This window comes from Apostichopus japonicus, chromosome 2 (assembly GCF_037975245.1).
Source record: "Apostichopus japonicus isolate 1M-3 chromosome 2, ASM3797524v1, whole genome shotgun sequence".
NCBI lineage: Eukaryota > Metazoa > Echinodermata > Holothuroidea > Aspidochirotida > Stichopodidae > Apostichopus > Apostichopus japonicus.
Window position 1 is genome coordinate 31,479,170 of NC_092562.1, and position 17,859 is coordinate 31,497,028.

General features: G+C 39.4%; 2 protein-coding genes across 4 annotated transcripts; both read left to right on the forward strand.

The window, feature by feature from the left end:
• The first annotated feature begins 4,067 nt into the window (after window positions 1–4,067).
• Window positions 4,068–11,948, forward strand: LOC139956562 (sodium-coupled monocarboxylate transporter 2-like). Of its 3 annotated transcripts, none has more exons than XM_071955212.1 (3): window positions 4,068–4,224; window positions 7,824–8,406; window positions 8,935–11,948. In XM_071955212.1, exons 2-3 carry the CDS (start codon window positions 7,858–7,860, stop codon window positions 10,132–10,134), a joined length of 1,749 nt encoding a protein of 582 aa, XP_071811313.1. In that variant the 5' UTR covers window positions 4,068–4,224; window positions 7,824–7,857; the 3' UTR covers window positions 10,135–11,948. The 3 variants fall into 3 exon arrangements, with proteins under 3 accessions (XP_071811313.1, XP_071811314.1, XP_071811312.1); XM_071955213.1 differs by lacking the exon at window positions 4,068–4,224 and adding an exon at window positions 4,446–4,714; XM_071955211.1 differs by lacking the exon at window positions 4,068–4,224 and adding an exon at window positions 4,447–4,758.
• A 140-nt stretch (window positions 11,949–12,088) lies between these two features.
• LOC139956530 (sodium-coupled monocarboxylate transporter 1-like) lies at window positions 12,089–17,799 on the forward strand. Its single transcript, XM_071955209.1, has 3 exons — window positions 12,089–14,230; window positions 15,053–15,645; window positions 16,087–17,799. The coding sequence occupies exons 2-3, from the start codon at window positions 15,085–15,087 to the stop codon at window positions 17,293–17,295; spliced, it is 1,770 nt and encodes a 589-aa protein (XP_071811310.1). The 5' UTR covers window positions 12,089–14,230; window positions 15,053–15,084; the 3' UTR covers window positions 17,296–17,799.
• The last annotated feature ends 60 nt before the right edge of the window (window positions 17,800–17,859 follow it).

Here is a 17,859-nt window from a genome sequence, read left to right on the forward strand (position 1 = left end):
TTTTGGGGGTGTTTTGGTTGGTGTCTGCAGCTTGCCAGGATTTCTGATCTTTTGGGCTAGAATGATCTATTATTGCTAGTTTCTCGGCCTGGCATAAATTACAAGAACCTGGGCTGTTGATCAATGTGTTTGATCTCCTGACAATGGACCAGGAGATTCGGAAGGCTCTATTAGTTTCTTCTAGAGACCAAACATGTTTTGAAAGCTCAGTTTCTCCGTGATAATTCTTCAAGTTGAACGACTTTTTGTGGTTATTGAACCTTGTTTTGAACTGCCCTCCGCACATACCAATATAAATAGAGAATCCCCAGCAGTCACTTCAGCTTTGTATACTATGGAGGGGGTCAAGCACTCTCCTCCGAGGGGGCAGGTCTCTCGCATTCTGCAGTTGCATTCATGCTTGGGTGGGTTTTCAACGGCCTTTGATAGGACTTTTTTATTGTGGCTGTTGACTATAGCCTTTGCGTTTCTCATGCAGCTGTAGCTTAATTTGAGAGTATTTTTGTTGAATATTTGATAGAGCCTGTGTCCTGGCGAGAGTGCTTGGCCACGTACTTTAAAAAAGTTTTTCCAATGTTTGTCTTTACAGTTTTGCTAGATGGGGGGTTAAACCATGTGATTTTTTCTGGTTCTGTTGTTCCTTTTTGTTGAAGCAGGCCGGGTTTCTGGTTCGAATTTGAGGTCGCAGTCGTAGCCACTTGAGTTGAGTGCCTCTTTGTATGCTGGTGACGCTTCATTGAATATATATTTATATATATATATATATATATATATATATATATATATATATATATATATATATATATATATATTGTTATGATGCAGCATGTTACTTTAAAGGTTTGCTACGCTAATTGCTGTTTTGCACGTCTGTTATGTATTATTATGGTAATTTGTAAACGTAGAGCACAATCAGTGCAGTTCTAAGTTACGGTCGAGTAACCTTACAGATTGTTATATAACTGAGTTTGCAAGGAGTGGCTCGGGCTCTTCTCCCAGTGGCACCAACCTGTACGTCACGCCACGTCGAAACAACCATGAAGTCTGCCTAGCACTAACAAAAAAACACCTTTCCGTTCCGGCCTTTCTTCACCATGCCAACCAATCTGTGTGTGACTGTGTTAATTCTCTTTTGGACACCACAATGTTCTTGTTTTCTTCTGAACTGGTATTTACCTTACATGGTCCTGTTCTCTTCCAGAACTGTTATTTACTTAAGGCGCCTTCCTGAAGCTTCCAGACACACCCGCCCTGTTACTTGAGCAAACACCGACTTCTCTGGGATGTGACACCCCGACAAAGAGCCCATTGGTAGCCTAGGTACTACCTTCGCGCGTTAAGCTAACTTTAAGTATACCGGTACGTAATGCATTTATGCTAAGTTATATGTTTTTGTACCAAGAAACACGGATTAGATTCATTTAAAGACAATACCTCTTTTATCTACTTTATTGTGTTCGTTTCCCAATCCATAATATCTGGACTTCGTAACAATATATATAGATATATACGGTACATGTCCTATATACATGTCCTATATATAGGGCCTACATATATAATGTAATGTAATAAAACACGTACATGGATTTATCATACACGGCCCTAGCTAATCGTTATCAAAGCTATAGCAACATTTAAAAGAATCTGAACTAAGACCTCGGTCACACGTACATTTTTTCAGACATAACGATGTTCCGACCATGGTCCGACCATGCTACGGTTTGCGTGTGACCGCTCTCTACTATGGTCTGACGATCGTCCACTAAAGATGGTAATTAGCATCGTTAGCCCCGAATTAACCATGGTCCGACCATCTTTAGCAGGAAGAACCATGCGTGTGACCAGGCAACTGAGTTGTCCGACTATGCATTTTAGCGTAACACTGACATCATCTACTACTTACAACTAATAAAACGCGAAACATCGTCAAAACCGTGACCCTTGACCGACCCAACGCGACTGCGCATGATAGCTTTGCAAAAGCATTATAACTCACTGAAAGTGTCCTGCTTCCCACTGATGCATGTGTCCGCGCATAACGATCGTCCGAATATAGTACAAAGTCGTGTGAATACGTGTGAACGCTACCGTAGTTAGATTAATATGGTCGGACTATAGTTAAAGGTTGTGTAGACTCGCGCAAAAAGAAACGTCTAATGCCGGTATTCTGACCTAGTTTCGAATGAGGTGTAACAGAAGTGTTAGACACCACCATCGACCCCAGAAAATACACACTCAGCTTGCTACCGTCGGTAATTAGACACTAGTGTACAGTCAGTACATACAGCTGTGGTCACTACCCACAGCACAGTGTACAGCGATACAGCGATGGACATCTCAGGTCCAGCTAAAGATAACAAGGTATCACGTTTCACTACTGTACTGTCTGCATTTTGTAGCGACACGAACAAAACGTCACTTGCAAGCAACGGAAAGTTAACTATTTCAGATGGCGGCACGCGATTTGGGGCGAGTCTTCAATGCCTTTAAGAAACAGTGGTCGGAAGATGCAATTTTAAACGTGTGACCGTGGTACACTAAAGATTTGTTTTTGCCAAGATGACATCACAGACCAACCTCTGTGTTCTATTTATCACATGTAGTGATGTATGATACGTTTTGATCTATGCGTGTATGCAGAAGTCGTCTAATTAGTCATATGGCAAGTCACAGATGTGCTTTGTCAGGTCGTGTACTCCGCAAATAATAAATATGTAGAGACATTTTTACACGATCATAGACTGGCGGTATACTATAGTACTGAACATTAGGTGACCCATATACGGTACGTAGTTATTCCTGGCGTTCACATATAGCTGCATGCAGTGTTGAAATACATAACATATTAGTTAAGGATGGTTAAGTGACCATAGAGAGAACGTTGAAAAAACAAAGCCTGTTATCACCAAAACGTGTGTAAAAGCGAAAGAAAGTAGCAAATCTTTCTTGAAATTCTCAGACAGTAATATACTATCTAGATAAGTGTTATCATGCATTGTTAACGCTCAGTCCATTGAATGGAACATCATTCAATATATATATATATATATATATATATATATATATATATATATATATATATATATATATATATATATATACAGATGAGGCTGTGGAACTGTGGAATACAATATAGCGGACTGTTAGAAGTGAAAGACGATTTAAGTGCCCTGAAATGGTCACAAACGCCCCTCACACCCCTCTCCCCTACCCCCCCCCCCCCGTCCTTCCCAATATTTCATATTAAAGCTAGTAGATAGATATAACACAAAATTTGATATTGCATTACGTACATGACACCGAACCACTTGTGACAGAAACTTCTTAGTGAAATGAAACACGTCAGAGGCCAACTCACAGTTGATTTGAGGTTAGTGCATTCACAGCAGATACAACACAAGATATGTTTTGTTTGCCTAACTTGAATAACCAACACTCGTTATAACGTTGGAAGTTAATACAAATGTCGGTGAAGGTGCCATGTTTTGGTACGCTGGTAACGTAAGGTCAAATAACTTCATGATAATAAATTAGTGATTTCAATTGTGTAGGAGCTGGATTCTTATTGAATATGTTGTCCGCGCATGCGTATGTGACGTCACACAATGCGGTATATCTTGTAAGCCTCAGATTTTGTTGTATCGGTTCTCTTTAATTTGAAATATCCATAGTTGAACACTACCTGTTCAAACATCGGTTTATGGCTGTTGTTAATGGTCCCGACCCCCCCCCCCCCCCCTTCCACAAACTCACGGACACAACCCACGCGTCTTTTTAACATCAGAGTGATGTCATACATGCCACAAATGTGTGTACCGTTAGAAAAACAAATTGTGAAACTTTGTCAGTCCATTTCGATGAATCTATTTCATCGTTTGAACAGCTGTATGGTTTAGAAGGTGATCCTAAAATCGGGGATTTCTGCGTACTCCCTCATTCTAACAAATAAATGACAGAAACTGTTCCCACATGGGTGCTGACATTTCATGCAAAAATAGAATTAAATACAATCACAATAAGGGTCAAAGGTCTAGGTCATGACACAAGGCAGGATCCCACTTGGATGTATATGAAAGACGGCGAGCCGATATAAGAATCGCTCCATTAAGAATTATAAAGACACTGGAGTTCGACTGACACCAGACAAGAGTAAATAGTGTGCATAAAACACGAAAAATCAATACCAGTTTTGCCTATAGTTCAGGTACCAAACCAGGACATTTGGTAAGTATGCCTGTCAAGTTTACTACTACTGCTATATATATATATATATATATATATATATATATATATATATATATATATATATATTTATATATATACTTTTATTTATTTATCTATACATATATAACCAAGAACTTAAACCGAGATAATATATATATATATATATATATATATATATACATATATATTTATATCTATACATATATAACCAAGAACTTAAACCGAGATAATAGTTCAAGGGGTTACCACGCATTGGTCTATAGCTCTACAAAGCAAATGCGCATATTTAAACATGCTTATTTTACGAGGATTTGACAAATACTGCCGTGTTTACCATCAATTATAACGAACTACACACTTGCAGTCTGTTGCACAGCACAAAGTTGGATGCTTCTATTAGGGGTACACCATATACTGTAACATCGGGTAAACCATTCATCCCAGTATAGTTTGCAGTCATCGAAGTTTATACGTTACCGGGTAATACAAGGTGATTCGTACGCAGTTACTCTTTGAAAGTTCGTTATTTTAAAGGTAATTCCCATGAATTTTGTTCTCTGGATAAAGTCAATATTTATGATGCCAAGCAGCTAATAATAGTATGAATCAACTTGAATGACCATGGCAATTGAAAAATGTTTCCTTGAATCAGCCTTCAAAATTGTATGAGTAAGAGTAACATCGTAGAATTGGAATCATTGTTGAAATGTAACTAATTCTCAATTATTAAACGTCAACGGTGACAGTTTTTGTATCGCAGTGTTGTAGTACTAAAGACCGGTCTGCGCCTCGGTCTCAGATTGGCGGGTAGTGGTCTAGGGTCATACGACTCGATCGATTTCTCGATGACGAGACAGCACAAATCAATTTGTTGTAGCTCTTTTTAAACATTACAAGGAAATTTAAAAATATGCGACTAACTGTGTTATTAAGGATGGAGCTAACCCAACCGCCAATAATGCAGGTCTGTGTGAAGAAGATGCTATTGATGAACAACTTTCACAAACAACTAAAAACTATTCCACTAGCTAGAAGATAACATAGTTTCAATTTTTGTTCACACCACCGACTAACGAGTTGAGCAAGTCTAAATGTGACGTCACTGAGCACAGAAATGCTGAAATTTAAATTAATTTCCTTGATACAGTTCAATATTTATTTTCTGTAATAAATATATCATGTGATGTTATGCGATGTTTATGCAAATGTTGAATCTGAAATTTTAAACTTCGTAATATGACTTGATTTGAGGATCAACACCGTTGAATCCAAACAGTTGATACTTAAAAAGAATAAATGAAAGATCTCCTGGTCTAGCTGGAAGACAGTCACGGCCCCAGAGGGGTGTGTAGGGATGTACACCCCTCCCACCCCCCCTCTCCAACCTTGACATCACTGAAGGGAAACTAGTCATTAGCAAAACCTTGCGTTTAACTCTACTATAGACCTTAAAGGCATTGAAGACTCGCCCCAAACCGCGTGCCGAGCTCTGAAATAGTTAACTTTCCGTTGCATGCAAATGACGTTTTCTTCTTGTCGTTACAAAATGCAGACAGTAATGAAACGTGATACCTTGTTATCGTTTAACTAGACATGAGATGTCCAACGCTGCTATATACACTTTGTTGTGGTTATGACCGTAGCTGTATGTACTGACTGTACACTAGTGTCTAATTACCGAAGGTAGCAAGCTGTGTGTATATTTTCTGGGATCGGTGGTGGTGTCTAACACTTCTATTACACCTCATTCGAAACTAGGTCAGATTACCGGCATGAGGCGTTTCTTTGTGCGCGAGTCTTTACACCCTTTAATTGTAGTCTAAATATGACTCAGAATTCATTGTTTGACGTTAGACCTTATATTTATTTTCTCTGGGGATGTCCTTCAAGGAGTAGGCTTCAGTGATGATCTATGGACCCACCCGCTCCTTTATAAAATCCTGGATCTACCCATGTGTTACGGAGATCACATATTGACACATGGTTGTTGACTCGTTCACTTAATTGCCTTTGGCTAAGGACTGTTGCGAATATTGTCTTTAACATTATGAAGCTTAAATATTATCTAAACTGACATTGTTTCAGAATTTATAATGCTCAATTCCACCATAAAATTGTAAAACGGAAATCACGGGGAAGCTGTCACCAATGGTTCCTGGCGTCAAATTGTCCACATTCGGCCACCTAAGAGGGTGATGTCTTAAGTAAATATCTCCTAATCGGATCACACCTTTTACAGAGCTATTTATACCTATAGCTTTTTCCAGGAGATTTTCATCATCTTGATCTGAGTCTCTATGACAGTAGACAAAGACAGGGGCGGCGATTTGTTTCAAATATTGGGGGGGGGGGGGACATTTGCTTGGACGCAGACGCGTAGGATTTTCTAACCCGGGGGCGCGAATTACTATCAAAGCGGATCGCCACCATTGGTTGGCGCTCAGCGTCCAAGAAAATTTCTGGTTTTGATAGCCCCCCAGATCACCGGAAATGGCACTTCTCGGGCTTGGAAATGACCAACCAGATGTACACTTTTGCCTGAGAACCAAGTTTTCCGCAATTGTTTTTTTTTCTCCATCCATAACCCTTTTCAAGATTGTCACCAGTTACACATCATGTTCGACCTCATCGCATCTCCTTTGGTTATTGCTTTTGTAGGTGATACTATACGTAACGGCCCACCATACCCGTCAGCCCCACTTTTCAAGGTTTTAATATGTTTTTATTTGTTCAGAATTTGAATAATAAATTCATTCCAAAGCATACCCATAATGTTGCACAAAATTTCATCTATGGACAACCAATATAGAAAACCCCCTTCAACCCCTCACAGACCGGTCAAAATTGCACGAGTAGAGGGAAGTATGATGAAGAATGTTGGTCAGGGAATTCAGACACAGTTAATTTATTGGTGTACAAATATTAAAATCTCTTATAACGGCTATATAAAACTTCAATATCATAAAAAAAATACAAAATATATGCTCAAGGGGTGGGGCGGTCTCCCCCTTCGCCCCCCCCCCTTGCATGGCTTCGCGCCTGTGGTTAGAAATCTTGTAGGAAACAGGCCAAATGGACACCCAGTGAACCCATATCGATGTGGATCATATATAGGATTGTACATACACTCATACACAAGAGATGTACAGACATTATGATAATAATCATGAGTGACAACATGCTACATGGTCACAGGTCACAGAAACGATCACGAAGAGTCATCTACCTCATGCAGCATGTGTTGGATGAAGTTTTAGCCACCGCCAAATATGATTTGGATAAATAATCTCACGCATTATCTTCTATTTGTTGTCAACATACACCATCAACGGCATGCATATATTCAAATAACGATAAATTATGATTTCCAGATAATCTTAAAAAGGTCGGTTTAATTTGTCTCTTAATTCATTGCAAATTTTTACTGTCCAGAAACTGTAGCCATCCTACTATATGAATATTTGAAATTGCTATGGAATTGCTATGTTATAGCAGTAATACACACAATTAACGTTGCCTACATAGTTAATTATCACCTTTAAACAAATCAGATCCAGTAAGCTTGTGACATTATATAATACTGTTTTTGTGTTTTACAGATTTGGCCACTTAAATCCTCAATAATACAACAAGATGGAGACATTAGCAGCATTGGATTACTTGATCATCGTTGGTATGCTGATCGTCTCTGCTTTAATTGGAGTCTTCTTTGCCATCAGACAACAGTCTGTTAGTGATTATTTTCTCGGTAATCGCCATATGTCGGTGTTTCCAGTTGCTATATCGCTGACAGCTACGTTCATATCCGCTATCACATACCTTGGAACGCCAGCAGAGGTGTACATCCATGGACCGAAGTACGGATTGATGGCCACTCTTCGGACATTTGTTCCCATTGTGATAGTCTACTGTTTCATACCGGTGTTCTACCGTCTGAAGATCACCACAGTGTATGAGTACTTGGAGATGAGATTTAATAACACCGTTCGCTTCCTCGTCCTCGCTTCCGAGTTTGTCGGCGGATTCATCTACATGGGTATCGTTGTATACACACCTGCACTGGCACTGAGTACAGTTACTGGACTAAATCTAACTTTCTCTATTCTGGCTATCGGTGTCGTTTGTACCTTTTACACTTCAATAGGAGGAATCAAGGCTGTTATATGGACAGACGTGTTTCAGGTAAGAGAGTGGCACTCTACCCCACGACCCCTTCCAAGTCCTCTCGTAGGCAACAAAGTACGTGGAAATGCCATTCTTTGGCCAGATCTGTGCATAATATAGATAACACTAATTTTCCTTGTGACGGGTCTCATTTTTAAATTGTCTCTGCAGAAGAGACAACCCTTATCCAGTTTAAACACTATTCTACACTTATACTTTCTAACATCTTGCATCTATAATCTACAGACTTTGTTCATGTCTATTTTATATGAGATATATGCCCTAGATGAATTCCGCTGGGAACAGGAAAGGGAAATGAAGACTATATATGGCATTACGTTTATTCAGTTCTAGGCTAGGATAACAAGTTGCAATGGAGGACATCTAAAGGGTCTGGAGATTCCACGTATCCCAAATGATGAGGGATGGGGGAGGAGTTGGTGGGTTACCATCTACACATTCCCAAGGACATGGGTACATTAATTGTAACAATCAATCGACTTCAAAAATGATTCAGTTTATGTGGTTATTGCTGTTTTATTGCAGGCCTTCGCGATGGTAATTGGGGCCATAATTATGATCATTGCCGGTACGGTCAGCATCGGAGGACCAGCCGAAGGTTGGCGACGAGCAGCCGAAGGAGGTCGAGATCACTTGGTTGATTTTAACATAGACCCAACTATTCGCCTGACATTCTGGTCCATTTACATAGGTGGTACTTCTTTCCTTATTATGATAGGAGGAACCAAACAGAGTTTCGTCCAACGATATCTGTCTTGTAAAAGTGAAAGCGATGCTCGGATGGCAGCCTGGGTAGGAATGATTGGTACAGCTGTAATGGAATTACTAGCAGTAGCTACGGGCATGACAATCTTTGCTTATTACCACGTATGTGATCCTCTTACTTCCGGTGAGATTTCACGTGCAGATCAGATTGTTCCCTATTTCATGATGGATATTTTCCAATCTGTGCCAGGTTTACCTGGACTTTTAATATCCGGGGCCTTCTGTGCGTCACTTTCCTCTATGTCGTCTGTGTTGAATTCCATCGCTTCAATAGCTGGACAAGACATCGTGAAAACCATCTGGCCGGATATGACGGACGCAACGTATTCATTGGTTGTCAAGGTGATATCTGCAGTCTTTGGCCTGGTTACCATTGCACTGGCCTTTCTTGCGTCTGTTCTTGGCGATGTCCTGCAGACTGCTCTATCGATTGCTGGAATAACAGGGGGTCCAGCGTTTGGGGTTTATATCCTTGGTTTGTTCGTTCCGAGGTGTAACTCAAAGGGGGCGGCGGTTGGCATGATAGGAGGTACATTAGTCGGTCTATTTTTGTATCTTGGGTCCCGTTTTTACCCGCCTATTAGTCACAGACCTCCTCTGTCTGTTGAGGGATGTGACGCGTTGTTGAATGAGACCTCTTCATCAATGTATAATGATGTTGCCACCGAACTGTTTACTGTTAGTGATACAAACACCGTTGAATCGGTATTGTCAGAGAGACCACCTGGTACTGCAATGTTTGCAATCAGCTATCTTTACCTTACAACAGTCAATGCATTAGTTTGTGTAATCCTAGGCGTTGTAGTCAGTTACGTAACCTCTTGGAATAAGCCGCAGAAAGTAGATCCCAAACTTCTAGCACCGATCATTGCTCGATCATTCATCAGTTTGGTACAAGATCATGAAGAGAAAGATAAACCGCCAAGTCCGACAGATTATTTACCGTTAAGTAAAGTTTGATATGTTTAACTTATAAGAACAAAATGTTCTACAAATATGAAAGAATTGTTCTATAGACGTTCTTGTTTCAAGTACTTCTGTAAGCATTTGGTTCAAGGTTTAGAGACCAGCACTTCTAGCATGGGCTTGTCGTGTTCTATCAGCCCCTGTCGACTTCTGTTATCATTGTACTAAAAGCTTTTTTCGAAGATAAAAACATGATATTGAATTAGGCTTTGAAATTTTCAATGTTAACTATTTTGTAGTAAAATCATCAATACCGTGAACAGACTCACACACTGAAGTTAACATAAAATAGACCTAATTATTAATATGCTGATGAAAACTGGTAGGTTACCAATATAGTGGACATAAATAATGGCTTGTTCTGTCTCGTGGGTGTTTGCTTACTCCCCATATAACATTATTAAATCTGACGGAATGGTAATGTCTTGTATTTTCTGGAAGGGGTTTGTAATGTGGTGTGAATGGAGAGGCAGGGTGGGGCGTCCTCTGATGCAATCGTCGTGACGTCAGTATTTCATCAGTGAATGCACATTATATTGTGTTATAAGAGCAGGGTAGAGTTTGTACCGTTGCTGTATTTTAAGTTAATCAAAATTACAGGAGATTTTTCCCGAACGGAAATGATTGTGGTATTGAAGAACTCAGCATTCATAGTCTCTGGATGTGTGACCTAATTAATATCGTAGGTCCTACCTTGTACCGCGAAAGATTTGACATACAGGTTCTACTCAGACTGCGTAAGGTTGGCATGAAATATAGATATTTGAGTTGTCGAATGAGCACTTTATTTCAGAATACATGAAAATTATGTGTGTTCCTTATCGTATTTTACCGTGCAAGCAGTTATTTTCGTCATATATAGATATATTTTCCACTTTTGTTTTTATATAAAGCCAACTTACGTTACCCCTGTCGACATAGTAGTACTAACCAAAGCCGCAGTTACATGGACTATTGTATAGGGTTTACTCAAGTACTGTATCAAACACAACATATGTTAACATTTAAAGGCATATTAAATACAGAATATTGTCAACATTTACTAATGTAATAGTACCTAGTACAATCTTAATGTTTCTTTGATCATATTATTCTACCTGTTGAATGTTTTTTGTAACACTGACAAACAGTGAAGAACCTAATATTTTAGTAATAGCAACCTTTCGTCTACCCAGAGGATTTGTGCCAACAAAGTCTTCGGCTTTAAGTACAGCGCGTCTGTATGTTGCCGTGTTGGGCGAATCCAACCTTAATAGTAATTATCGACTTTGTGGTTCGTATTATAGTCGTTGCTGACTTTGTAATCCGCGGTCCCCCTCACAATTTTGCAAGATCGGTAAGAGTGACTTTCCTTTCGGGAAACCAAAAGGTTGGAAACTTCAGAACAGAGTGGATAAAGCCCTTATGACGGGCTACTTTTCAAGTACTTTACCCTACAATTGTAACATAAAAGAGCCAATGTGGCCTTGTAGCCTTATGTCAAGGTGATCCCTCAGGCCCTCAAAACTCACCCACCACACTTTAGATGCATCTGCCACGGTTCTTAATTCAACACAATTTCAATCGACAGAGATAGGTGCAGATGAGATGTTGGTCAATTTAACTGCTCTAGGAAGTCTCACGCGATTGCAGATAATATAGGAGCGAATTTTTAACCGTTTGGATCCAAGAATGTAATGTAACTTGGTATTTTACTCTTTCCAATGATTCTGCAAGAATCGATTAGTGTATTTGATTACAGTGTACAATAATGTAGATATTTGAAAGTTTCATTATTATTTGACACAATAAATGGATATGATATTTTAGTACCTATTTTCCATGATGTCAAGTGAAACGAGTGGCTTGTTTCAAGCGCTTCATTAATTCGTAAGATATGGTGCCTCTGCAATAACAATTGCGCTAAGCCTTATAACTACAAATGCTATAACTGCATCTAATTAAATTGAAAGTAGGGGTATTCCTAAGAATGTTTTTAATACTCCCGAAAGGTATGGTTAGTTATTGCTTTTTATTGTTGACTCAAAGCAGACACAAACCTAATCATCATCATTGGTCTACCTTATGTCTTGGAGATGACTGCGAATAACGTCTCCAAACAGTTAAAAAACCTCCTATTCCATTAGGAGATATCACAGATTTCATGTTCCTTCACAAACAAGGCAGGGGACTTGATCAAGTCTGAACATGACACCAGATGTGCTACATTTTCTTTATAAAATATTCAAAAGATAAGCAAAGAGAAAATATAAGACTTATCTTTATCGTATTATGGTTCTTTGACATCAAATGTTTATTAAATGGCAGCTGCCAGATACGACTATTATACTAATAAAGATGTCTCCCAAACAAGCAATATTATTCTCCTGTTTTGGAAACTTATTCATCATAGAGGTTACTGTCCTATATGCTCGATGATAGTGGGGTTTGCGACTCCGTAAAGTATTCACTACTTGTTATCTCCCTGCTTCGTCTTGCCAGTGTTCGTGAAAATTTAAGCCTCGACTGGAGGGCTTAGTCTAAAGAATCAACGTTTAATGTCTTCCAATACCAAGTTTAGATGTCCCAACTAATTCAATCCATGATATCTCTAATGCAATTTTATTCAATCCTTGAATCCGTTTGTAATTCGATTGATAGTTGTAATACATAACTGAAGATCTTTAACAATTGTTAGTATCTTTGATCGAAGTTTTCGATATCAGTGTGATACAAGAAGCCATCAAGATGAAAGTTGAGTCAATGTCTTTTGTATGTATAGCCCTCCACCGACATTTCTTGTAGCTGTCGTATCAGCAAAGGATAAACTACATTGAATTCCTTAATTGATAAGACTTGTACAGCATTGTTTGGGTATTCAATTGAGAATTGTCCGCATCATAACAAGCATACTAATCGTGAACTACGCTTATTCTTTACATAAATCAAGAATAGCAATAGCTACCTTAATGCAAAACTATATCATGTAGCATCACCTTACCCTGGATGTGCTTAGACACATTATGTAGCCAACAACATAGACAAAGTTAGCCAGGCTCACGAATAAATAATTCATGAGGGATTGTGGTCGTACTTTGCAGTGTACATGACACACATCTGCTGATTGAATCTGTTACTTAACAAATACTACACCCAGGCTCTATGCTTGACTAATTTGTTAAGCTACTTCCTGTGGGGTATCTCTCCTTTCCACTAGACCAAATTAAATAAGAAGAAAACCCTTAATATCATGACTTACCTCAAGCCAGCTTCACCAGTGCGGGGCATATCTTCTACCCACTTGACCCAATGAAATAAGTAGAAAGCCCTTAATATCCTGATATACCTCAAGACAGTTTCACCAGTGTGGGGCATATCTTCTACCCACTTGACACAATGCAGTAAGTAGACAGCCATTAATATCCTGATATACCTCAAGCCAGCTTCACCAGTGTGGGGCATCTCTCCTTGCCACTTGACCGAATGAAATAAGTACTACCCACCAGGTTTTCAATTATGGGGGTATCAGATTTCCATACTCTTCATGGATCCAGATTATCCACTACTTCAACTAATGTTCCTTTACTTTTGTGATTGTTGGAATTTCTGGATATCTCTGCTGAGAACAGGTGTTCGTAGATACTATGCTCAGATGAGTATGGAAGCCATAAGGGGTCATGCCAGATGTCGAGATACCTTGTTAGAATACCATAATATCTCGCATATCTCCTTATGGCTTCCGTACATATCTGAACGTAGTAGCTGAAAGTTCACCCTCCCATAATGCAACATACTGTAATAAATTTCGAAATATCTTTACAGAAGTCGATTATAGATTGTGTACATTTTCAAACACTTTGAGTGGTATATAAATCCTGTTCCATTACACACTGCAATTAGAATTGAAACCTTTGATTCTTATCTACTGGTGTAAGTTTATAGTTATACCTGCAGCTATATGAGTATGACACTGATAAAAGATACAAATAACCCAGCGTTTACTTCATTCATTTAACTGTCGAGCTACAGGAAAGAATCTATTTGTATTCTCTGCACCCTCTGGTGAGCTAGTATTGGTGTCACCCATTAGACGATATTAGAAGATTAATAGGTACGAGAGTTCTTTCTGCTACATTAAAATCATATGGCACTGTATTATCATCATCATCATCATCATCATCATCGTCGTCGTCGTCGTCATCATTATTATTAGGAGATTGAATCCTTAGGTACAGCCGTCCTGACCTAGTACGAAATCAGCAGAGAGAGACTTCGGATGCAATACTTTCGCACAATTACTCTAGTTTACTCCATATTCTCTCCCCCCTGTTAGTTGCTTTCTTCTCTGCATCCCTTGTCTACTAATCCTCTTGTGTTCACCCTGATCATTAACCTGGCTGTAGTCTGTGTGTTTATTTGTCCCTTCTGTTACTGTAACTTGTAATTCAGTCTCTGAAGAAGATCCTGCTAGGATCGAAACGTCAGGCCCTCTTACTTTTACTTATTATAATTATTGTTATGTAGTAGGCCTATGTCCACTAATTTAGTACTTCAGACATTTATTACAGAGAAATTGACGACGCTTTCAGCTAATATTATTGCTGGATGTTGACAATATCTAAATGTGCCCTCAAGCTAGAGGATATTGTTAGCAAAGATAGTTAGACCGGACAATGGGATTATCTACAGGTAGGGTTGTAAGGGGATAATCCAAACTAGGGCCTTCATGTGTGATAATAACCAACGTTATTTCACTGATTAGCTGATATGGTTCCTCTAAACATCTACGATGGAGATATCTCATACTCTTATCACGACTGGACGAAATCTCACACGGTTGTGCCAGTCTTTAGACGGGCTTGGTATCCGCAAGTTGCGGACCTCTCCCAGTCACTGCAAGTCACTGATACCTGTTTCTTTACCTTACGTTCAGGACTTTATCTAGTCTTACGAGATTTGAATGAAATGGAGGCTCTAACAGCGTGGGATTACTTGGTAATAATCGTTATGCTGGCGATATCAGGCCTGATCGGAATCATCTTTGCAATTCGGTCTGTAGGACGCCAACAATCATCAAGTAATTACTTTCTCGGTGATCGCCACATGTCGGTGTTTCCTGTTGCGATGTCACTTACAGCGACGTATATCTCAGCTATAACCTACCTTGGAACACCTTCCGAAGTTTACCTACATGGACCGAAGTACGGCCTGATGGCGATGACTCGTATATTCGTCCCATTTTTGATCGTGTATTGCTTCGTGCCAGTGTTCTACAATCTTGATATCACTACGGTGTATGAATATCTCGGTATGCGCTTCAACAACACTGTTCGGTTTCTCGTCGTTGCTATGGAGTTTTTCGCAGGGTTCACCTACATGGGTATAGTGGTTTATGCACCTGCATTAGCACTCAGTACAGTGACTGGACTAAATCTAACCTTCTCCATTCTCGCTACCGGCATCATCTGTACTTTCTACACAACAATAGGAGGAATAAAGGCTGTCATTTGGACAGATGTCTTCCAGGTAAGATTCCATCTAACTATTCCTTGTTTAGTCCCACATCAAGAAGATGGAGGGTGTTTGGGACTGTTCGAACATCATCCGGTAGGGCGTCAACAAGGGAAGGGTGTGGTTGGCTAAGGATGCTGCAACCAAATAAGTATGTACTTGGGTAGGGATGAAAATGCTGGAACACGATACATATGTTTTTATGAAACGAAACTGTTATGCGTGGCGAGAGTGACGAGAGAAAGTCAAACTTAAATAAAGCTAACGAGGAGACTAAAGTAATATTTTTACGACATGTTGGTATTACCTATGCCTTAGTTAAACAGAGCACAGTACAATCAAAACTGTAAGCAGTTACATCCGTATCGCAGATCTGTTTTAAGTTAATATATTGATTTGTTAATCTTATTAAGTTCGTTCACAAATGATATGGAATTTTCCTCTTCCAACTATTAGGCTATTTTGATGATCGTCGGTACAATTATGATGATCATCGCAGGTACGATTCAGATCGGAGGTCCTGCAGAAGGATGGCGAAGAGGTGCTGAAGGGGGACGAACACAGCTAATAGATTTTAATATCGATCCAACGGTTCGATTGTCATTTTGGTCTCTATGCTTAGGAGGCTCAAGCTACTTGGTTATGATTGGAGCAACAAAACAGGGCTACGTCCAAAGATATATGTCTTGTGCGAGTGAACGAGAAGCCCAATATGCGACTTGGTTGGGCATTTTGGGGACAGGTGTTATGCAAATCCTGGCCGTGACTGCTGGCATGACCATATTCGCTTACTATTGCAAATGTGATCCACTGACTTCTGGTCACATTAATCGGCCGGATCAAATCGTTCCCTATTTTATAATGGATGTTTTCCAGTCTGTTCCTGGGATGTCTGGATTGGTCATATCCGGGGCTTTTTGCGCCTCGCTTTCCTCCATGTCTTCTGTATTGAACGCCATTGCTTCTATGACTGGACAGGACATCATAAAGGTGATTTGGCCAGATATTTCAGATGTGAAATATTCGGTCATTATTAAGATAATATCTGCCCTGTTCGGGGTTTTAACCATTGTGCTGGCCTTTCTTGCTTCTGCTTTGGGAGACATCTTACAAACAGCTGTATCTCTTGGAGGGTTGACTGGAGGCCCTGTACTTGGGGTATTCATGCTAGCATTTTTCGTCCCGAGGGGTAACTCTAAAGGAGCCACGACAGGATTAATTGGAGGAACTCTCTTTGGCTTGTATTTATATATTGGGTCCCAAATGTATCCTCCTCATGTCCAACGACCTCCTTTGACTACTGAGGGTTGCGAAGTAGATTTAAAGAATGGAACCTATACAACACTTGGTGATAACTTGTTAACCGAAATGTTTACAGTGAGTACTGACAATTCAAGCCTAGAAGAGTCGGTCGTTTCAAACAGACTACCTGGCACTGCAATATTTCAAATCAGTTTTTTGTACCATATAGTGATCAACTCACTGATCAGCTTCATCATAGGGGTAGCTGTTAGCTATCTGACGTCATGGAAAAATCCCAAATTGGCGAAAGCTAACTTGTTGGCACCAATCATCGCTCGGATGTACACCAAATTAGAAAATGAGAAACAAGTTGATAGAGGTTGCATGAATTTGGAAGAACACGTCCCTTTACAGAACGTATAAAGCAAGGGTGTATATAGAGGGGCAACTTTTTGCTGCGACTGTTCAAGTGCACAGTCGGTTATGGGAATCCATTTCTTATCTTGTATAATTGTTTGTCGTTTGGTAATAAAGCGTGCCTCTTTCCTGTTTAATAACACAGCAAATATAGATAAAAAAGGTCTAACCCAGGTTAATAAAAATGAATGTTTGTACATTGGTACATCTATTTAATTTTATGATATTATTTTATAATTTTATAAGTTGTAAACTTATTATTGCTATTGACACAATTCTTTATACTAATGTATGGAATGAAGATATGCTTAACAATCTCGACAAAATCTTAGAAGTAATAACATTGGTGCGCTGCCCTTTGAATGACGGTAGGCATTGTTATAAGTTTTCAGATAAACTAATGATATGTGAAGTCCTTGTATTCATTGTTAAAAGAGTGGCAACTCATGTACATCGTAAGAACACCCTAAAGTTATTAAACATCTTTAAATAAGTTGATTATCAAAGTAAGATTTAAACCCATTTCATTCAACATCCTCTCTCCATCCCCTTCCCCCTCCCCCTTCCACC